The sequence below is a fragment of the Poecilia latipinna genome, unplaced genomic scaffold (assembly GCF_001443285.1).
Source record: "Poecilia latipinna isolate Pla-1442-1.1 unplaced genomic scaffold, P_latipinna-1.0 Scaffold1034, whole genome shotgun sequence".
Taxonomy (NCBI): Eukaryota; Metazoa; Chordata; class Actinopteri; order Cyprinodontiformes; family Poeciliidae; genus Poecilia; species Poecilia latipinna.
Genome location: NW_015113650.1, coordinates 207108 through 228989, shown reverse-complemented (window position 1 = coordinate 228989; position 21882 = coordinate 207108). Strand labels below are relative to the sequence as shown.

Sequence of the window (21882 nt, the reverse complement as noted above, 5' to 3'; positions counted from 1 at the left end):
ATTATTATTATTATTATTATTATTATTATTATTATTATTATTATTATTATTATATGTATTTTCAGAACAACTCTTCATTTCCAAGATGTTTTTTGTTTTTAGAGCTAAATCTGAACTCTATTATTACAGATGAGTGTTTATTGGCTGAAAGGTTTTATTTTAAAAAATTCAAACCCAGTTTTGCTTAACATCCATCTTAAACCCATTAAAATTATATTTATTTTGTCTTTTGCAGCAGCATGGTTGTTTCTTGTGTCTTCATCTTGCAAGTTTGTGATCTCTGGTGTGTTTTTGTGTCGTGTTGCTTCCAGGTCTGTGTTTTCCGAGTCCAGCCCGGGTTCTGTTGGCACGACCTGGACAACAGCGAGTACGACTGCTGGCCTCTGGACCGACCCAACGAGTACAACATGATCGACTGCGGAGGTCAGAGTTCGACCTGTCGCACCGTCTGTCTGCACAGAGACGCAGTTTCCTGATGTTTATTATCTCCATGTTTATCATTGTTATAACATGTTTCCTGATGTTTATTATCTCCATGTTTATCATTGTTATAACATGTTTCCTGATGTCCAGGCATGGAGATGTCCTGGGTTCTGCGGCCTCCAGAGCTGGTAAAAACCGGTCAGGTTTTCACCGTCATCTACTCCGTCACGGCCCGGGACTCCTTCTACCACTGGGCCGTCCAAAACCGGGTCTTCTCCCAAAGGTCAGCCGGTTCCACCAGCTCCAGAACAACCCAGCGGTTCTGAACCCGGTTCCTAACCTGGTGGTTCTGTCTTCAGTTCGATAACAGATGCTGCTTCAGCCCGATGGTTCTGTGAACATCAAGACTGTCCGTCCAGCTGGACCGAGGCGAACGGAGAGAACTGCTGCATCCATCATGCCAACATCCACTCCTGTCCGATGGGATACATGGTGAGGTTCTGATGGTACCATGGTTCTGTTGGTACCATAATGAGGCTCAGGAGGTTCTGTTGGTACCACAATGAGGCTCAGGAGGTTCTGTTGGTACCATGGTTCTGTTGGTACCATAGTGAGGCTCAGGAGGTTCTGTTGGTACCATAGTGAGGCTCAGGAGGTTCTGTTGGTACCATAGTGAGGCTCAGGAGGTTCTGTTGGTACCATGGTGAGGCTCAGGAGGTTCTGTTGGTACCGTGGTGATAAAACACTTTACATCCACATTAAAATAAACTTTAACTCATAATAAATGTAAAAATCTCCTCCATCTTTGTCTTTTTTCGTAAAACTACTGGAGAATTTATAAAAATATTCACCTTTGTTGAATGTTTTACAGAGATTAAACCTGTGGACAAATAAAACTACATTAAGTTAAAGTTAATATGATTAAACTGTTACCTAAACTGAACCTTTGTTTACAGACTGAGAGCATCTGTGGCCCCTGGATTCCTGATGATGGGAAAATCTTCACTCACACCATTTCCACCACTGGGAAGATGAGCCAGACCAACTGGACCGCCAAGGCGAGGAGGACCCGAGCGTCACACGTTCAAAACATTTAAAACCCAGAAAACGAGTTAAAATGAATTAAATGAAGCTTCAAAGAGCAAACTGGGAAAAACGTTTAAAAATTCAGTTCAGTTTCATTTGTTCTATCTGGGAAAACTAGCAGTAAAATTTACATATTTAAAGGAAAAGTGATTCTCATAGTCTGACCCTGATAACGCCATCAGATAACCAGCAGAGGATCACTGAAATAAAAGACACTTTTTGAAAACATTTTCTATAATTTCTTATTTATTTTTCATAAAGAAAGCAAGAAAAAAACAGACTCAGAAATTAAATATGGTGTGGAAAAAATCTTGGATTTTTAAGCAGGAACACATTTAAAGATGTGGCCTCTTGATTCCAGGTATTTTGATCATAAATACTTTAACCTCATTATGTTTGTGAATGATCCCTGCGCGTCGTCTTGCAGGTGGTTCTGTTCCATCCGGGTCTGACTTCGCTGATCGCTCACATCAGGGTGGGAACCATGCAGGCGGCGCTGGAGGCGAAGAGCACCGTCCTGCCGGCTGTAGGTCCGTCTGTCAATGAAACAATGAAACAACGCTCTGAGGGTCCAACGGGGGGAAACATATGAAACATAATCTAACTGGTAAAAGTAAAGCCTGAGCTGTGTTCAGCTAATTGGTGATTTTTAATGGGATTAACAGATTAATAACAAAAGGTGAGTCATTTTACAGAATATGAACCAGGTGAAGCTAAAACTGCTGCTAGAGGAGTTCTGAGTTTTTTCCAGAGAAAGAAGATTGTTTTTACATTTTCCTACAGTTTTGTCTTAATTTCTGCTCTGTGTTTTCCTTCCTGAATGTTTCCTCCAGTGTGTGGAGATAAAACCTGTGAGGACGGAGAGGACTGCTCCACCTGTCCGGCCGACTGCGGCGAATGTCCCATGAGTCCCGGCACCAAGGTGGCCATCGGCCTGCCGCTCAGCCTGCTCTGCCTCTCCTTCGTCCTGACGGCTGTGGTGAGAAACGAAAACCAGACGATCCTTTCACCATGAAGACAGAAATCACTCAGGAATCTGTTTCTGCAGTGGCTCAGGTACCAGAAAGAGAAGCTGCTGTGGGACGAGAGCTGGATCATCGACTTCTCCACAATAAAACAAGGTACCAGGTGTGAGCCGATGGGCGGTGAGGTGAACTGGGTCATGACTGGGTCATGACTGGATGCTGTGACCGTAGACCCGGAGGCCCACCTGACCATGGGGAGCATCATGAGCGTACCTGCTGGACACACCGACAGCAACATCAGCTGTGTGACGGCCATCAGCTCCTGCACCGCGCAGCCAGCCAGCCGGAGGGCGCCGTTCACCTGCACCGGCATTTAGTACGCACACATCCAACTGAGGGCCCGGGGGCCAAGTACGGCCCGCCAAAGCTGCTAATGAGGCCCTCTGGGCTCCAGAGGGAAGCAGAAATAAAACCTTAAAGATAATAGCTTTTGCTTAAAACTATCTTTATCTGTATTCTACTAAATTGCATCAATCAGTCCCTCCAATATTTTGCGAATATACAAAATATTACATTAATGTATAATTGTGAGTTTATTGCTAATTTTCTGCAAGATCTTTGAGTTAAACAGATTCTAACTCCCACCTGCAGGGGGCAGTATTTCTTACTTTTATTCAGTTTTACTTGATGTTAAGTCTGTGATCAATGTGACCAGAGCTGGTAGTAACTAGCTACATTTACTTGAATAACTTTTTTAAGTACTTTTAGGAGTATTTTTACTACGCTGAACATTTTACTTTTACTTGAATAATTTAATTTTGAAGTATTTCTACTCTTCAGTAAAATTTCTGGATTTTTTTCCCCAATGAGTGAAAAACAGACCAACCAAAGATCCACCAGACTCAGACACTCACCTGAAGTTTCTGTTATTTTTTTATTGAAAGAAGCTGATTTGGAAACATTTTCTTTTGCCTGATTGTGTTATTTTATATATGAGTTATTATCATTTTGGTCCTTATTATACCAATATTTCCACTTTATATTTTGGTCTGTCTGATTATGTCAGTTTTAAATATTAAATGATTGATAATTTGATCAGTTACTCAGTACTTGAGTCGACTTTTTACCAAATACTTTTTACTTTTACTTGATTAAAAATATGTTGAAGTAGAGATACTCTTACTTGAGTATAATTTTTGAGTACTCTGCTCACCTCCAGTAACAAAAAAAATCTAATTTCCCATCATAAATAAGTGCAATTATTGCAAAATTCCTTGCGAATTTATCTCCAGAGACTGAATGATGAGAATCTAGAAATCATTCAATACTGGAGGGACAGATTGGTGTGAAAAGATGTTCAGTATTTAAAGCAGTACTTATACAGACATTTATTATTATAAAACAGTTTAACGGGTTTTATTGATACATTCTGACCCTTCATGATGCAGATGAGTTTGATTCTACATGTTCAACCTGTTTGCCTTTTCAAACTGCCTGCCGTTTAAAACATCTCTCCTCTGCAGCGACGGCAGATCGGTGGCCATCAAAAAGATCCAAACCAAATCCTTCTCTCTGTCCAAAACCATCAGACAGGAAGTCAAACAAGTCCGGTAAGAAAAGACAGAAAGCGATTCATTTAAGCTGAAAACGTCTCTGACTCCGTCTCTCTGTTCAGGGAGCTCGATCATCCTAACCTGTGTAAGTTCATCGGCGGATGCATCGACGTGCCGAACGTTGCCATAGTAACAGAGTACTGCCCAAAGGGAAGTCTCCATGACGTCCTCCTGAACGAGGAGATCCCCCTGAACTGGGGCTTCAGGTGAGCTCCACCTGAGCAGCAGCAGCAGCGTGTTGATGGCGTGACGTGACGATGACTCTCCCTCGCTGTGGCCGCCAGGTTTTCCTTCGCCACCGACATCGCCAGAGGAATGTCGTACATCCACCAGCACAAGATCTGTCATGGCCGACTCAAGTCCCTGAACTGTGTGTTAGACGACCGCTGGGTGTGCAAGATCACAGGTCAGCAGCACCGCAGCTACTGTCACCGTCTCTACGTCCAGCAGTTTGATTATATAAACCAGTTCAAATCTAAACATTCATGTTTTCAAAGCAAGTTGAAATCATCATTTTATTTAGCTCTGACTGAACCTTTATATTTTGGATGCAAACTACAGTAAATATTGTGTTGATGTGAACCAAGGAGAAACAGGAATAAACTTTCTGTTTGGTAAAGTCACTACCAAAAAAAAACTCACTCTGGGTGTGTTCACACTCGACACATTTGATCCGTTTTAAACGGACAACAGCTCATTTCCAACCCATCCAACTTTGACCGTCGCACTGAAATTTCAGAAATAATTCAGCCAGGAATGAATTCACCCATTTTATTTAGATATACAGATGTAATTCAATCACTAACTCATTAACTGATTAGCTAACTGATTAACTAGCTTACCAGCTAACTTATTAACATTCACTACAGCTTCTATAGCTAACTGAGTAGCTATCTAACTAACAATCACTATCAAATTATTCAGCTAACTGACTAGCAAACTGACTGATTAAATTGCTGACTGGCTAGCTGGTTAGCCAACTGATTAACATTCACTACAATCACTATCTAATTCTATAGCTAACTGAGTAGCTGGCTAAGTAACTACTTAGCTAACAGTCACCACTATAAAATTGTAAATAAGTGTGACTCATCTATCCATCAGTTCTTGTCAGATCCCGGACGAGCCCCCAACAGTTTCACCGCCTCCCCGTCTCAGGACGGTTTCAGAGCGTTTATTCTGTCTCCTGTTCCAGACTTCGGGTTGAGGACTTACCGGAGGGACGACGGCGCCGAGCCTCTGTCCTCCTACCAGCGGAGGCTCCTGGAGGTCTACATGCCGCCCGAGTTTCAGAACTCCAGCATGGAGCCAACACTCGCTGGAGACGTGTTCAGGTTTTTAACGGTTCCCATTATGACCAGTTTTATTTTTAAGCCGTATCGCTCAGCACAACCTGAAAATGTTTAAATCTTAGTTTTGCTAACAGAAACATTTTGTGGATTTGCCCTCCAGCTATTCCATCATTCTTCTGGAAATAGCGACTCGCAGCGACCCAGTCCCAGTAAGCGGCTGCTCCTCCAGGCCTCTGATTATCTCTGGTAAAATAAAGTCTAATAGTTAAAGTAACTGTAACTGTGCAGCCTGAAGAGTCGAACCTGGAGAGCGCCTGGTGTCCGCCGCTGCCTGAGCTGATCTCCAGTAAAGCTGACAACACCTGTCCCTGTCCTGCCGACTATGCCGAGGTGTGAATCACAGAAACTTTTGTTTTTTGTGAATTACAGATTAATATCAGCTCACTCTGAGCGTCACTCTCCTGATCTGCTGGTTTTCTTAAGCTGATCCGTCGCTGTCGCTCCCACAACCCGGTCCACCGACCCACTTTTGATCAAGTCAAGAAGTTTGTTCACCGGATCAACCCGATCAAAATCAGCCCAGTGGACATGATGATGAATCTGGTAAAGACCAGCAAACCTTTGTCCAAATTCCCTGGAATCCAACGATTCTTCTGAGAAATGAAGCAGACGCTGGAAGTTTGGCGTTCTGCCGATGTCAGTCAGTCCCTCCAGGTTTTTGAAATTGCGTCTGGGGTTTTTTTTGTAATCAAAATGACCAATTTTCTGGTGCGACTTTAGAAACATTTGCAAGGAACTTTCCTATATTTTCAATTATGTTTGACGATAATTATGACTTTTTGTTACTCGCTGACTATAACTGGACATCAAGTAAGGAAGAGGCAGCAGTGCAGTGAGTAATACTGCCACCTGCAGGTGGGAGTCACACTGGAAAAATACAAAATATTTTCAAGTATTTTTGTCTAGTTTCTGGTGCAAATATTATACTACACTTAAAATAAGACAAAACTAACTTAGCAGTGGTTTTTCAGGAGGATGAGATTCAGTAAGAGCTTGTTTTAAGTAAATAATTCCTGAATATTGCTGAAAAAGTTCTNGTTTCACTGACAGATTAATTTATGAAAATATATTTTTTATTGATTTAAAACAAGCTTATATATCTTGCTGACAAGTTACTTCTAAGTTAATTTTGTTTCATTTCAAGTGAACTAAGACATTTGCTATAGAAACTAGAGGAAGAATAGTTGGTCAGATTTTGTGTTTCTGTGGTTTATTATACCTTAAACCAGAGTTTGTGACTATTTTTGTCAGAAATTTGAAATGAACTCAAATGTTCTATTAGCTGTAAAAACCTGTTGATTTTGAATTGATTTTTGTGATTGTGGGAAGATTAAAACTGGAGGATCTGATTGATGTGTGAGGTTTTTGTTTCCTGTCGGCTGAACTGAAGTTTCTGTGTTTCAGATGGAGAAATACAGCAAACACCTGGAGGTCCTGGTGGCCGAGAGGACTCAGGACCTGATGCTGGAGAAACAGAAAACCGACCGGCTGCTGTACAGTAAGATCCTCCACACAGAACTACAGCAGAGTTATCAGTTTCTGTGGATCAATCATCAATAATCCATCCTTCAGTTCAGTGGCTCGGTGTTGCAGAGGAAACAGGGAAACTCCTGAGGTTTATCCCTCAGTCTGAACTTTTCCAGGCAGCGAGGGAAGCAGTTCAGGTTTCCTTGTTTTACAGATCCAGGCCACCGTACATGGACGTCCTCCAGCTGTCCTCCTGCTGTCCTCCAGCTGTCCTCTTGCTGTCCTCCAGTTATCCCCCAGCTGTCCTCCTCCTGTCTGTGTGTGTCTCCTGCAGGTATGCTTCCGAAGCAGGTAGCTGATGATCTGCGTCAGGGGAAGCCATCACAGGCTCAGAGCTACGTTAGCGCCACCGTCTTCTTCAGGTATCATTTTTCCTTAAGCTGCAGATCAGCAGCTGAACTTCCGTCATAGATTTTCATACACATTTCAAAGTGTCGCGTTAGAGAACTTATTTAGCAAACGTTTTTGAAAACATAGCAAACAGTCTCATTGCCTGGTGGGTCTGTGCCTTACTAGAGGCACAACACTCTGAAAAATGTCAAAATCTGGTCAGAACCGAGTCAGAGGCTGCAGTCAATGCTCCACTAAAGGCCGTCGCTGTTTGCTGGACCTTCTTTTTCTTAGCTTCCTTCGTCTTATGATCTGATGCTGTCGGCTCCAAATAAATCCATCACCAGACAGCGGCGGCCATCTTTACTGCTGTGCGATGTGAACATTCTTCTTCTGCGCTTTGGGGTTGTAAACTGTTCACACAGAAGTCTGACTGCAATCGCATTTAACTAGCAGTATGAAGGAAATTTGATTTCAGCTAAAAATCTGCATTGATCTTAGAGATGTGTGATCGCAGCCTGATGCCGTTGCTGGTCGTTGCAGTGACATCGTCGGGTTCACCCAGCTGTCCAGCAGCAGCACTCCCTACCAGGTGGTCGACTTCCTGAACAAGCTCTACACAACGTTCGATGACATCATCGACAACTACGACGTCTACAAGGTGGAAACCATTGGAGACGCCTGTAAGAGCAGAAACACGCTGACGCTCCTTCATGCACCTTTCAGAGCTAGCCCTGTGAGCTAACTCTGAGAGCTAACCCTGAGAGCTAACCCTGTCAGCTAACCCTGTGAGCTAACTCTGTGAGCTAACTCTGTGAGCTAACCCTGAGAGCTAACCCTGTGAGCTAACCCTGTGAGCTAACTCTGAGAGCTAACTCTGTGAGCTAACCCTGTGAGCAAACTCTGACAGTTAACCCTGAGAGCTAACCCTGTGAGCTAACCCTGAGAGCTAACCCTGTGAGCTAACCCTGTGAGCTAACTCTGAGAGCTAACCCTGTGAGCTAACTCTGAGAGCTAACTCTGTGAACTAACTCTGAGAGTTAACCCTGAGAGTTAGCCCTGTGAGCTAACTCTGAGAGTTAACCCTGAGAGTTAGCCCTGTGAGCTAACTCTGAGAGTTAACCCTGTGAGCTAACTCTGAGAGTTAACCCTGAGAGCTAACCCTGTGAGCTAACTCTGTGTGCTAGCCCTGTAGCTAACTCTGTAGCTAACCCTGTGTTTTGGTGCCCCCTGTGCAGACATGGTGGTGTCTGGCGTCCCCCAGGAGAACGGGATCCTGCACGCCTCAGAGATCGCCAGCATGGCTCTGGATCTGGTCGGCGTCTGTCGCACCTTCAGGATTCCCCACAAACCCGGCATGCAGCTGCAGATTCGGGCGGGGATTCACTCCGGTACGCATGCAGACGGCTGGGAAGCTGAAACTGGTCATGATTTATTCTCTGAACGTGTCCCTCTGTTCAGGTCCGGTGGTGGCCGGAGTCGTGGGGACCAAGATGCCTCGGTACTGTCTGTTCGGAGACACGGTCAACACGTCGTCCAGGATGGAGTCCACCAGCCTGGGTAACAACGACCAAACTGCACGAGCTGATCAGGTTTTATAGGCTGCATTCACACCAGTCCAGTTTGGTTTGCTTTAATCAAACTCCAGTCCGTTTGTCCAGAATGTCCAGTTTGTTTGGGGAGGCGTGAATGTTAAACAAACCAAAAACATGAAATCTGGTCCGCTACAAACCTCAGTCTGGGTTCGGTTGAAGTGAACTCTGGTGTGATATGAATGCATATGTGAACACTAAGCAGACCAGAAACCACTCCAAAAGCAGGAAGTGGACTACAGAGCAGGGCATTCTGGGTAAATACAACCAAAACAAACGTGTTAGCCTAGCAGGAGAAATGGCTCATGATCGTTAGCCAAAGACTTAAAGAGAAATCCTCCAACTGCTAAAATCTGATGCCTCCATTTTTGTTTCCTTTTGGTGAAGCAGGAAGTTGCTCTCATTGTCTTCAGAGGTTTTTGTATCGTTTTCTTCAGTGGTTCTTGGTGCAGCGCCCCCACAGGCCAGGAGGGGAACAGGTTGCTCACAGGGTTTGGTTGGTTTGTCGCAGTGCAGAGAAAGAGAACCACAGCAGTCTGAAAACACTCTTCACTCAGGCAGGTGTATCCTGAATTAGGTGGTATGGCCCTTTAAGAAGCTGCCTCTGTGTCCGTCCAGCCCTGAAGATCCAGTGCAGCTCCAGCGCCTTCTACCTGCTGGAGGAGATCGGCGGCTACGTGTTGGAGTGCAGAGGAACGCTCCAGGTCAAGGTGAGCCCTGACCAGACTCCACTCAGGCTGCTACTGGGAGCACTGGAGGCCGCCCAGTAACAGCCTGGTCCCTGCAGGGGAAAGGAGACATGGTGACGTACTGGCTGGAGGGGAAGAAGACGACTGGGCCGGACAGCAGGGCGGCCAAACCGAACACAGAACCAGAGAAGGATCCGTTCCCGGTGCCGGGGTTCGTCAGCGACGATCTGCTCCTGGACCCGGCCTGATCCAGAACTTCACCGCAGATGATCCGAGTTTTAAAATCTACAGCTTCTGTTCGCAGGCCGTGGTAGATGAGTGGAAAAGTCTAGAGTTAAAGTTCATTTATTGAGTTAATTTGTCTGTTTATTAGGACAGAGTGTGATGGCCAGGATAAAAAATAAATAAAATGATCAGAATAAAGTGCAGCAGGAATCTGCCTGCTACTGATAATCTGATGTTTAAAAAGGAGCATAAATATCTGAGGTCTCCTGCCTGAATATCCACCTGTTTGATAAACTAAACTATAACTTCATTAGAGGCTCAATGTTCCTCATTTAACGCAGCTGTGAGGCTGATTTTCCACGTCAAAGTTTTCATAACAACATAAATTTATTCTTGTCCAATTCTGGCTTTTTTCTCATAAAATTTTATTCTCTGAATATTTTTGACTTTATTCTTGTAATCATGTCACTTTATTCTTGTAAGTTATTATTTCTTAGCCTGGTCCTGATGCGCTCATGTAGTTTATTAAGAATCATCACTTTCCTCCTTTAGAAACTTATTTATTTATTTATTTTGATATTTTGTTCTTAGTTACATTAGTTTTCCTCGTATTATATGTGCATTTATTTTATAATACACGTATATTATTTGAATAAATACATTTATTGTTTTGTCATTAATTTATATTGTATGTAAAATCACTAAAAGAAAAATAATGACAGTTTTTCAGTATTTCATATAGTTTATTCACAGACTGTTTTAAAGCTTTTATTTCTATTAGTTATAGTTTCTTGTTTGTAGTTAATAAAAATATTATATCTAAGGTTAAAATATTAACTCAGACCAATAAGAATAACATAATAAATGCATAAATGTGGTTTTAATTGTTACAGATAAAATAAAGTTATTCGGTAAAGAAATGAAGTTTTCTGTGTTTTTATCTCAAACCAAACGTCTCGTCGTTTTTCTGCTCAGTTTCTCTGGACGAAAATGAATTCATCCTGAAATAAATGAATTAAATTAAACTGAAATAAATCAGAATATGAAGCAGAGAGTCTGCAGAAAGGAGGCGGCCATGTTGGATCCTCCTGCTCAGAAAATCTGTTGGTGAATTTAAACAACTGGAGATGATCTGCAGGCGGCAGATGAAGGACAGAACCAGAACCAATGAACAGAACCAGAACCAACAGACAGAACCAGAACCAATGAACAGAACCAGAACCTTCATCTGGTTCTCAGAACCTCAGACGTCAAACTGAACCGATACTAAAACATTAAATCAGTTAATAAATTAAACTGATTTCTGGCTGCTTGTCTCTTAAAGCCATAAAACTGAATCCCCTTTGGTCCCACATCATCATACGTCCACCGCCGTGCTTCATGCAGTTCCTCATTATCTCACCTGTAGAGATTAATGATGGAGGAGGAGAAAACAGAATAAATTCTTCATTATTATTTACTAATCTAGTTACAGATAATAGAAAAAACATAAAACTAAGAGCAGCAGCTTCAGGTCGTTAAGGCTTCTGAGGTCTGGCCTTTGACTAGGCCGTTGCAGCTGGTTGAATCTTGTTAGATTATTCTGCTGTTTGGTCTGAACTTCATCTGCTGGACGGATGGAGGAAGAATTTGGTAAAGAGATGAAACAGTTAATCAGATTAAATAATCATCAGTTAATTTACTCATCAATTAATCGTTAAGTAAACAGACACTAACGAAATGCTATTTGATGAAAAAATTCACTCAGAGCAGGAATTAAGTTATAATTGTTCAAAAATCTCAACATTTTGGATTTAAGATGAAAAACTTTTTTTCCATAAATCTCCCCAGAACTCGTAGTTTTAGCTTCACCTGATTCTAATTCTGTAAATAAAATCTGTGACATCCAGTTATTAATCAGTTAATCCATAAAATAATCCCCAGATTAATCCTGAACTCTGATGAAACTGATGAATTTTTCTCGTGTTGGTATTTTATCTGCAGATCCGTCGTTTACTACAGATGATCAAAGGTTCACTAAAGGAGTTGTGTTTTGCATTTTAGGTGATGAAATGTTTATTTTCTTATTTAAAATGTAATTTATTTATTTGAATCTTACATGTTAGCTGCAGCCCTGGTTCAGTTAATGAAATGAGTTTATCAGGATTAAAACGAGCTGCTTGGTGAATAACGAGGGATGATTCAGATGATCAGAACCGATGCGACCCGTTCCCACAAAGAGGCTGATTAATATGCAGAAAGGCCCCGGGGGCCCCAAACACAGCCTGGTTTTAATTACAGATAACACAACGTGTGTGTGTTTGAAGTGTTTCTGATTGAATGGGTGCTCAACCTCTCTCTCCAGCTCCGCCTGCTGCTCGCTCGCCCATTCAGACCAACATTTACACATCTGAGGAGCCGCATCAAAGAGGCCGTGTGTGTGTGTGTGTGTGTGTGTGTGTGTGTGTGTGTGTGTGTGTGTGTGTCGTCTGGAGATGTTTTGGTTTCTGCTCTGGTGAAACGTTTCTGCTTCTACATTTATAAATAAGTAAAACACCTGAAACACAGGAACCAATCAGCTCACAGGAGCAGGAATCAGAAAAAGGTTGAAATGTTGAAACTTTTCCAGGTTTTCTCTCTGTGTGGTCTTAGATTGGTGGTTCAGGTTCCTCTTTAGCCTGATTTATTTTTCATGTTGAGGACAGAATATTGTTTAATGATCTGAAACCTTGTAGGATTTTAACTTTCTGAATAAAATTATAAAGATGTTGAGCTGCAGACAGGAAGTTCCTCCAGAGCCTGATTGGTTCTGGGGTGAGAACGTTCTGGGAGAGCTCGTCTATTACCATGTAATTACCAGAAGAATCTCCGGCTGTTAACGGCGTCATGATTTTATCGGCTTCAGCAGGAAAACACACCTGGATTATCCTGGAACCCCCTGGAGAGGCTCAGAGGGCGAACAGATGATGGTTCCTGCAAAGATGCTGCAGAGAAATAGAAACGGGACATTTCCCAGTTTAAAAGCAATGTGACGGCGCCCCCTGCTGGAAAACGTCTGCAACAAAGTCTACTGTGTTTCCCGCCCTCCTCCCAAGTTTTATATTAATCCTTAATGTTTCCAGACACCATGTCTCCAGAATCAGAGAAGAAAAACATAAAGATCAGGCAGAAAATTACCTCAAAGCTTTCTACTGGATCTCACGATAACTAAATGTTCACTTCCTGTTTTTTGTCTTCTCCATAGAAGCAGGATAGATTCATAACGCAAGTACATGTAGGTTCAAAAAGCAAAAATGCAATAAAAAAACAAGCTCCTGTCAGAGCTGATCAGTGTCATTTCCATCATTTATTACAATTTAAATGTATTTTATATAGAAAAATATATGTAAACATAAATGAAATGTATGTAAAGAAACATGAGCAATATATGGCAGAATATATTTAAAATATGGAAACATGTCATCAGACCCTAACGCAAATAAATAAACAAGATTCATCACAAATTCAGACTTATAAAGGCAACATATGCAGTGACATACAGTTTTATGCATCAGATATTTTTCAGTTTCAGAATTTCTCCCTACTGCAAACTTTCAGTATAACTGCAGACTCTTACACAGGTGAGCAAACTTCAACTTCACCCAAAGTAAGAAGCTCAATTTAAGGCCATGCAGCAGTTTAGCTGGATTCAAACATACAATTTAGAATCTGTAGATTTTAAGCTCTGTTGTCTTAAACTTTACTATCCTAGACTGAGTGATCTCAGAAAAGCAACTAACAAGGAAACTAAGGCAAATGCAAATAAGAAGCTGCCAAGTAAATAAATGTAAATTATGCAAAATGCATGGTTTTGGTTGTAATTCCCTAGAAAACTTTTTTTTCAGTTTCCTCTGGGAAGAAATGGGATAGGGAAGAGATGGAGAAAATTTCGGCATGCTGTTTGCAACTGATCCCTGCAACAGTATAAGAACAAAAATCCAGTAATGAAAACAACTGCAATAAATAGAACAACACCAACAGTGTGAAGAGCATTTCCACCATTTTCAGCTTGTTTCTGCTTTTCACCAACATTTTTTCCTCCATCCTTCTTCCGTTTGTCCTCGTTCCCTGCAGAACAGAACCAGAAAAGTATCAGTCTGATCTTTCTACAGTCTCATCAACAGCATCTTTTAGCAAACTATCTTTACGTTAGATATAAATTATATTCCCAGATAATAATAATCATTTAAGGTGGCTTTGCAATTAGGTCTAGTTATTTGGTTTAATTAAACAGCTTTATGTTATAAATCTTATTTCTGTCTTTCACAGTAAATGAAGGAAGCTGCATGTTTCTCTTTAACAAGACGGAAAGTTCAGGAAAGTCGTGGCTTCTGAAAGAGACTCTGGGGATTTGAGTTTTCTGTGTTTATTCAGTCTGTGAAATTAACTCAAACCTGCTGATTAAGAATAATCAACAGGTTTGATTATTGTTCAGGTGATGAAGGTGTGGAGACAATCACACGTATCAGTAGCTGCATGAAGGTGAGCCGCTACCTGAGGAGCCCCGTGGTTCTGATGGAGAACATCATCAATGTTCAGAGATCAGAGATCATATTGATCTTCTGTTGGTGATGGTTTATTAGTATTTAGATTAATCCAGACTGATCAGCCTGGATCTCTGAGCAGAACTTAAAGACGGAGCCGAGCGGTACCGGTACCGGTCCATCCTTCAGTGGAGCCGCCTGCTTTGTGAATGAACCTTATGGACATAAAGCATCTTTATTCTGTAAATGTACAACTTATACTCATGATTCTACTATTTAAACGTCCACATTCCCACTCAAAGACTCTCTGTCCCTCTTTAAATCCCAGCTGGACGCTTTGCTGCTGTTTAGGCAGCCATTTTGCACGATCTCTTTATTTTTTTATTTGGATTTAATTTTTTTCTTTAAAATGTATTTTAATTTTGAGAGGTGACATTTTGTGTCCTGAAAGCACCTTTTAAATAAAATGTATAATAATTATTATTTTAAATACTCATACTGCTTCAAACAAGGACGTTGCCATGGTTACTGCTTCACGTGGTGGCAGACTTCTGGGTATTTATTTAACATTAACATGTATTTATGGAGGCGACAGGCGATCCAGCAGCTGCTCTATACATCCTTTATACATCCGGATTTTTTTCTAAATTTTTCCGTATGCCAACTTTTAGTGTGAAAACTGAGCTCTCTTTAACGCACGAGGCCCCAGATCCAGGACCGAAACACTGACCTGGTTCAACTCTCAGCTTAAAGATGCGGATGGGTTGGATGTCCAGATTGGATCTCTTCCTGCGATCATTCATCATCTGAACGACTCGACACTCATACGTTCCCGTATCGTTGGTCGTCACATTCTTCAGAATCAAGGACACGTCTCCATGACCCTGACTCTGCAGGGACACCTGGTCCTGAAAGCATGAACACTGACCCTCTGGATAAATGGTGTCCCTGCAGAGAAGAAGCGGCTCTGACTCCAGATCAGTTCTGCTCCACTCGGCTGCTATAAGAGCTTCGTTTTCAGCAGCTCTGCATGGCAGAGTGACGTTGTCTCCAGGTTTAGCTGTCATAGTGATCTGATCTGCAGGAGAGAGAATGACAGAACAGAGAGGTCAGAGGTCAAAGTTAAAGTATGAATATTTAAAATAATAAACTTCAATTTATAGTAAATAAAAAACAAAATTATTGTTTTTTGATTTAATTAACCAGATCTTCACATCTTATGACGCCAGGCTTAACCTGACCCTTAAACCAGCAGCATGTCAATGTGTCTTTATATATATTTGCTAAAGCTGTCACCAGTTATCAAATCTATTTTAAAAAATGATTTCCTTGGTCTTCTCCCAGTGCTCCCAAGTACGAAACACAAAACTCAGTCAGAAACAACCAATCAGAGCCAGGAGGAGTGTCTTAGCATTGTCAATTACCCTCATGTGCATGCTACCCACACCCTTCCCCTTGCTCTCTGCTTTGCTACAGCTTCTTCTGGATTGCAGTCAAATACTAACAGGAACCGGAGACACTAGAAGCATGGCGAGGAGAATTCACAGGGTAAAACCGGGAAGTTTACAGGGGGAAGTGGTGAGCATTGACTGAGAAACGTTCAAATACTGGGGAGGAGGAACGCTGAACACAAGACCTGGACTGATGAGCTAACTGAGCGCAGGTGTGAGGAAAGGGAGAGAACACAGAGGAACAGGAAATAAATCAAAAACTGAGGAATAACTAAACCTAATAAAAGTTGAATAACTAAAAAATGACTAAACACAAGAAATAAACACAAACTGGAATCACTTAGAAAGGACATGGATAACAGAAAGACATGAACAAGACTGATCTAAAGAAAAAAACACACAATAATAATAATAATAATAATAATAATAATAAAATCAAACTACAAAACAACTCAACCGTTTCTCTGCCTTTATAGAGCAACAATGTTTTTGTCAAATCCTACTTGCTTAACAGGACATCCATGGATCGACAACGTTTTAGAAAAATAGCAGAACTTATTTTAAATGTGCTTCATACATCTTCTGAAAAAATGCACACAATTACCTATTGTGGCCTTCTTGAAAAAGCTGCCTATGGCAATATTTCACAGTAATCAACTAGCCTTTCTTATTTTAATATTTGTTATCGGTTCTTATCGGTATTCTGCCTTTAGAATGAGAAAACAATCGAGTATCATTTTCATAAAGTTCCCTGGTTTCCAGCTAAAATCATATCAGTTTTAACTTCCTGATGTTTCTAGCAGCAGCAGCTGATTGGACCTTTAAACTCCTGCAGTTTCAGCTGGTTTAGACCGGATCCTCTGAGTAAGAAATGGAGGATCTGCTGGACTTTTTATACCAAATACATGTTGGCATAAAAGGAAATGTGATCATTTGACTTCAATAAACTGACTGCAATTATCAGATCATAAAGCAAAATTGAATCACATTATTTGGGAGATCTGGAAATGTTTAGGTTACCTCCAGATTTAATTAAAAACATATTCTCTATAGGATAAGTACAACATGGTTTGATTTCAGCCACAGAATACAAAGAGGAAGAGTTGAGAGTGATGCGTATAAATCAACAAAAGGTTGGGTTGATCCCAGAGCTCTTATACTCAACACAAATATTGTTGAATCCCATCATCTCTCATGAAAACATGTTATTCCATCTTAATATCTAAGATAAAACTTACCTGCAGAAACAAGCATGAAGAAGATGACAGAAAGCACAACAGGCAAGTGTGACGGAGTTAAAACAACCATTTCCTCATATGGCACCTCAACCAGTTTAACTCTGGTTCAAATTAATCCTCTGAAGAACAACAGTGAACAGAGTTTAAATTTAAGAAGAATTTCTGTTCGTGCTCTGGTAGGATAAAAAAGAAACTCCAATTTAGGCTAACTAAGTCTCAGTTTGAATAAAGGACTCGCCTCGACGGCTTCATGGAAAAAGGTGGAGCTGAGAGGTGGAGCGTTCAGTGACAACAATACGTTAACCTTACAGTAAACATGTAAACAAATGTCACTGTTTCCTGCTAAACACAGAGAACAACATCTGCATCAAGCAACAAACTGGAATGTGATCCAACTTGAAGCTCCTTTAAATCCACCAGAGATCTTCAGACTTTGATTAGGACATAAAGACGGACAACGCCCAGACCTCTGAGGAGCTACAAAAGTGAAACTGTGCTGTAACAGAGTCAAAGTAAAACAAATTTTCTTCATCTAATCTGTTGAAACTCAGCATGTTGAATCTGCAGTTTTTGTTCCTGAAAGCAGAAAAACATCAAACTGGAATCTGTTCATACTGATGGAACCAGTTTGGACCACAAACTGGAGCCTGAAGCAAACAGGAAGTTTGTGAGAATAAACATGTTAACTACAGTTAACAGAAACAACTCAAGATTTACAAACTGAGTTATTGTTATAATAAACATAAGCCAACATTACTCACACCCCTGGCAAATTTAAATTTCAAATTAAATTAATCCTGTTTGCTCCCGATTGAAAACAGGACAGGTTTAATCAGTAGTTGGTGTAAATGTAAAAATTATTGACATGAACACTTTGATCAAAACTAAGACAAAATAAATGTAATTTGCCATCAGAATATGTCATTGACAGCTGACAGTGACCGAGCTCAGCTGTGACGTCTGTCAGCTGATCACAGTGTGACAGATCTCTGTGAGGCTTTCATGCTTAGAAAAGCATAAAAGCTTAGAAAAACCTTTGTGCAGTGAGGGAACATCTGTACAGACATCAACAATCTCTTGGAGCAGCTGACTCAGTTTTGCATTACTGGTATGTAAAACCAGTTTGACTGGTGATTGTTTTGGGTCATTTTTAAAGAGAATGCTGTGAAATTTTTACTTTCAAGCTCCAGAACAATGATCCAAAGCACATCAACAAGGTTCCATCTGAATAAATCAGAATGGTCAAAGTTTGGGCTTAAATGTGACTGGGATGAACCAAAGAATAGAGAATAAATCTCCTGTGTATGGATCCAAGCTCAGTAGAGATGATCTCTGACTGGTCAGACTCCTGGTCCTGATTCAGACTCAGTAAGTTCTGCAAGTCAAGAAGAAGAATTAGATTAAACATGTGACGTCATAGTCAGAGCCAACGTCATTATAAAGTGTTTCTGTTGACAACCTGGTTGTTTTTGTTTCGTTTTCCTTTTGTTGCCTGCTGCTTCCTTCCTGATCCACCAGATGGCGCCTGGAGGCTGCACCCCTGGAGAGCGCAGCTGTCGACCCCGTAGACACACCTGTCTAATTCTGACAGCTCCTCGGTGGCGCAGCTGATGGCCGACACGTCAACGCCTGAGTGTTTGCCTGTTTTGGAAACCAGTGTCCACGTTCACTCTGTCTGCGATGAAGCAATGAACCTTTCCAGCCCTTTGCTTTGCAAAAAGGTTCGTTACTCGCTGCTTCATTCATCACTCACTAGTGACATCTGCTGGTGAAACTGTAACAGCCTTGTCACTCAGTTACTAAATGCAATACTGTCACAAAGTTTTAATCAAACTCATATTTAGTAACAGGAGAATCAATTAAATCATATTTAATTGTCATGTTTTAATTATTAAAATGATTTGTAGCCAATCTAATCCTTGACTATCAGTGGTTGTGTTGGGTTTTCTTTTATATCATGGACTTATTTGACAATGAAGGTATGTTGTACTTTAATGTATTGGGAATTGAGTGATTGTTGAGGCAGACTGAATACTTTGAGTGAAAAACTTGCTTCCTGAAAAACAGAATTTGTTTAAAATAATCTCTTCTTGGGAGTTGTAGTTCTGGTTTTTAACAGTCCAAATAAAGTTTGCCTCTTCCAATGGTTTTTAGTCTGTTTTTGATGGGTGAATCTGATGTATCTCCTGATCAAACAAAAATAATAAAGAACTGTTCAGATTTTAGGGTTAATTGTTTTTATTTAGGAACAGGACTTTTTTCACTGTTTCAGGTTTTAGACGGTTTCTTCGTCGGCAGGTGACCTCCCCCGCCTTGGAAAAAACTCGTTCACAAGGCACTGATGATGCAGGTGAACAGAGGAACTTCAGTGCCTCAGTACAAATGGGGATGCACATGTTTCTGTGTATGCCAATACTCCAAAGGATCTTCATATCTCCTTAGGTTCATATCGCTCCACTTCAACAATGGCATCTGCTGTGGCATTAGAGCTACGCCTCTTCTGGTCCACTGCAGAATCTAACAGAGACCACAGTTCACCTGTAAATAACAAAAAAATCATTACAGATAACACACACCAACAACTGAAATACAGTAGTACAAATGTCACAAGAAAATAAAAAAGAAAACTCACAAGATTTGCTGGTGCCTTCTCCTGCATCTGCTGAATCCTGCAGCTGGTTACCTTCATTGTTTGCAATTAGTGCAGAACATTCTGCTTTCAGCCGCCGTACTGCATCTTGTGCCTTGCTTTGACTGACAAAACCAAGAGTTTTGAACCTAGGGTCCAGCAATGTGGCCATTGTCATGACACTTAATGATTCAATTTTTGCAATTTGTTCTTTGACACGCCTCAATAGGTTTTCAGACAGAAGTCTTGGAACAACATTTTTTTATATTTGCCATCTTTGTAAGCACTGCATGGTGTAGCATGTTCATTAAAGGTATAACCTTGGATATTGACACCCTTTTCTCTTCAGAGAGCTCTGAAGTTGCTTGGAAAAATGGGAACAACACCAGTAACGATTCCTCAATTACCTCAAAATCCTGAGAAGTCAGAGGGATTATATCAGTTTTGAGTGCTGTGAGGGCCGCAGCCACAGGTTCTTTTTGTTGAAACAGATGTTCCAACATGAGGTAAGTGCTGTTCCAGTGTGTGTCCACATTGATTATGAGCTTTTGCAACTGTCTTCCCATCTGTATTTCAATCCCTTCTAGCTTTTCTTTACCTGTGGTGCTTGAGTGGAAATATGCCACAATTCTTTTAGCCTTTGCGCGGATGTCACAGAGGGCAGGGATCTGGTCAAATGATTTTCGGACTAATAAATTCAGACCATGAGCAATGCAAATGGAGTGCCTGATCTTTAATACCTTAGCACATGCAATCATGTTAGCTGCGGCATCAGTCACCAGACAGTTCACCTTATCAGTAATTCCCCACTCCGCCATGTGATTATGCACCACCCTGGCCAGATTCTCAGATGTGTGAGTGGAAAGGAAATGCTCCACTCCAATTAATACAATGCCCAGTTATACAGTGGCATTACTGATATAAATTTGTTATAAAAGTATTAATGATTGCACTTTAAAAATNCAGGTGTTATGACATGTTTATGAAAGTGTTATGACAGTCTTATTCACCCCCCTTCAAATAAAGTGTTACCAAAGTTCCTTTAAGTTAAATTAAGTTAATGTAAGTTAGATAGATCTGTAAGTTTTAAGTTAATTGAACACAAAAAGTAAGTTGTCCTCACTCAACCAAATGAATTAAGTGAGATTAATATAAATAAGTCGATAAATAAACTACAGGCAGAAACATTTTTTGCAGTGTATGTATGCATGGTGCCTCTGGTCTCCTTCCTGACTTTCCTGTTTGGGAACAAATATTCCTTTAAATACATGAAAAGTAACAGAAATGAAAGAGGATATAATTAATGTAATTACCTTCCTAATATTGTAGCAGTTATTTAATTAAATCTGAAATAAAACTGTAGTAAAGTCTACCGATTTTAGTTAAATAAAATGAAACAAATTTGTTAATTTAACTGAACATAATTAGACTGTTTAAGTGGAAATAACTTTCTCGTTGCAGATGGATTATTTGAGTCAATGTTGGAAAAATTCAACAACACGACCAGTGAGTTCGCTTTTCATCGAGTCACTTCACATGAGTGAAAATATAAAGTTCCAGTTTCAGTAAATCACTAAAGATTTATTTTAGTTACTTTTTCACACACATTTTAATTTGACCTTATTGATCCTATTCATCTGACATTTGACTTTTTAACTGTATTACTGGTTTTATTTGAATATGACGCCTGTTGGTTAATTCTAAATAATTTAAAGTTTACTCTGTAGTAATGAGTGTAAAGGTATTACAGTGAATGATTGTTCTAAATGTCATTTATTTTTATTTGAGTTGCCTTTAAGAAAGGATTTCTACACTACAAATTGTTCATCACAGAGCTGTCCATGGATGCTAATGCTAGTTAGCATAGCCACAGATGACAGTGGATAAACAGGTTTCCAAGAACCGTAACTTGTTTCTCGGCCATTAGCATACTGAAAAACGTGTACACAAGCCTGATTGACAGCGCTACGACCCTCCTCCTGGCTCTGATTGGTTGTTTCTGAACAGGAGCGTTGCATTTCTGCAGACGGCTGCAGGAGGAGCTTGATTTCTTCACAGATTGTCAGTCTTATGTTAAACTGTCACAAAATGGTGACACTTAATAAATCTGTGAAAACAAACACATTGTTGCTAAAAGTTTCATACAGCAGCTCTAACAGGAAGTGGGTCTCTGAGTTATGTTCTGCTTCCTGTTGGAGCCATTGAACGAGGGGTGCCGCCAGAAATCTTGGGCCCCCTGACAAAAAATTAGATTGGGCCC

The 21882-nt window shown here is 40.7% G+C and overlaps 2 protein-coding genes and 1 long non-coding RNA gene across 3 annotated transcripts in view; 1 reads left to right on the top strand and 2 right to left on the bottom strand.

The window, feature by feature from the left end:
• LOC106958953 (atrial natriuretic peptide receptor 1) overlaps positions 1-9973 on the top strand; it is a 20674-nt gene extending 10701 nt beyond the window's left edge. Inside the window, exons 3-24 of the mRNA XM_015051145.1 lie at positions 236-423; positions 574-706; positions 783-915; positions 1380-1481; positions 1937-2039; positions 2343-2488; positions 2558-2630; positions 2706-2850; positions 3998-4084; positions 4150-4293; positions 4372-4493; positions 5283-5421; positions 5540-5588; positions 5668-5769; positions 5863-5982; positions 6844-6937; positions 7241-7328; positions 7840-7979; positions 8535-8687; positions 8758-8856; positions 9507-9598; positions 9676-9973. Of these exons, the coding sequence (XP_014906631.1) occupies positions 236-423; positions 574-706; positions 783-915; positions 1380-1481; positions 1937-2039; positions 2343-2488; positions 2558-2630; positions 2706-2850; positions 3998-4084; positions 4150-4293; positions 4372-4493; positions 5283-5421; positions 5540-5588; positions 5668-5769; positions 5863-5982; positions 6844-6937; positions 7241-7328; positions 7840-7979; positions 8535-8687; positions 8758-8856; positions 9507-9598; positions 9676-9825 (2602 nt within the window). The 3' untranslated portion in view covers positions 9826-9973. The remainder of the gene's footprint in view (positions 1-235; positions 424-573; positions 707-782; positions 916-1379; positions 1482-1936; positions 2040-2342; positions 2489-2557; positions 2631-2705; positions 2851-3997; positions 4085-4149; positions 4294-4371; positions 4494-5282; positions 5422-5539; positions 5589-5667; positions 5770-5862; positions 5983-6843; positions 6938-7240; positions 7329-7839; positions 7980-8534; positions 8688-8757; positions 8857-9506; positions 9599-9675) is intronic.
• A 3139-nt stretch (positions 9974-13112) lies between these two features.
• Positions 13113-17490, bottom strand: LOC106958956 (hepatitis A virus cellular receptor 2 homolog). Its single transcript, XM_015051146.1, has 3 exons — positions 16994-17490; positions 15035-15382; positions 13113-13888 (listed from the first exon to the last, which is right to left on the bottom strand). Exons 1-3 carry the CDS (start codon positions 17061-17063, stop codon positions 13662-13664), a joined length of 645 nt encoding a protein of 214 aa, XP_014906632.1. The 5' UTR covers positions 17064-17490; the 3' UTR covers positions 13113-13661.
• Positions 17491-19394: 1904 nt separating this feature from the next.
• LOC106958971 (uncharacterized) overlaps positions 19395-21882 on the bottom strand; it is a 10261-nt gene continuing 7773 nt past the window's right edge. The window contains exon 3 of the long non-coding RNA XR_001427262.1: positions 19395-19531. This is a non-coding gene — a long non-coding RNA (uncharacterized LOC106958971). The remainder of the gene's footprint in view (positions 19532-21882) is intronic.

Bases quoted from the DNA above. Each gene is read 5' to 3' on its own strand.
- LOC106958956 (XM_015051146.1), bottom strand. From the start codon at position 17,063: ATGGTTGTTTTAACTCCGTCACACTTGCCTGTTGTGCTTTCTGTCATC. The intron at 15,383-16,993 runs GTAAGTTTTATC...TCTCTCCTGCAG, and splicing joins CTTCATGCTTGTTTCTGCAG to ATCAGATCACTATGACAGCT. The intron at 13,889-15,034 runs GTCAGTGTTTCG...TCTGTTCTGCAG, and splicing joins TAAGCTGAGAGTTGAACCAG to GGAACGAGGACAAACGGAAG.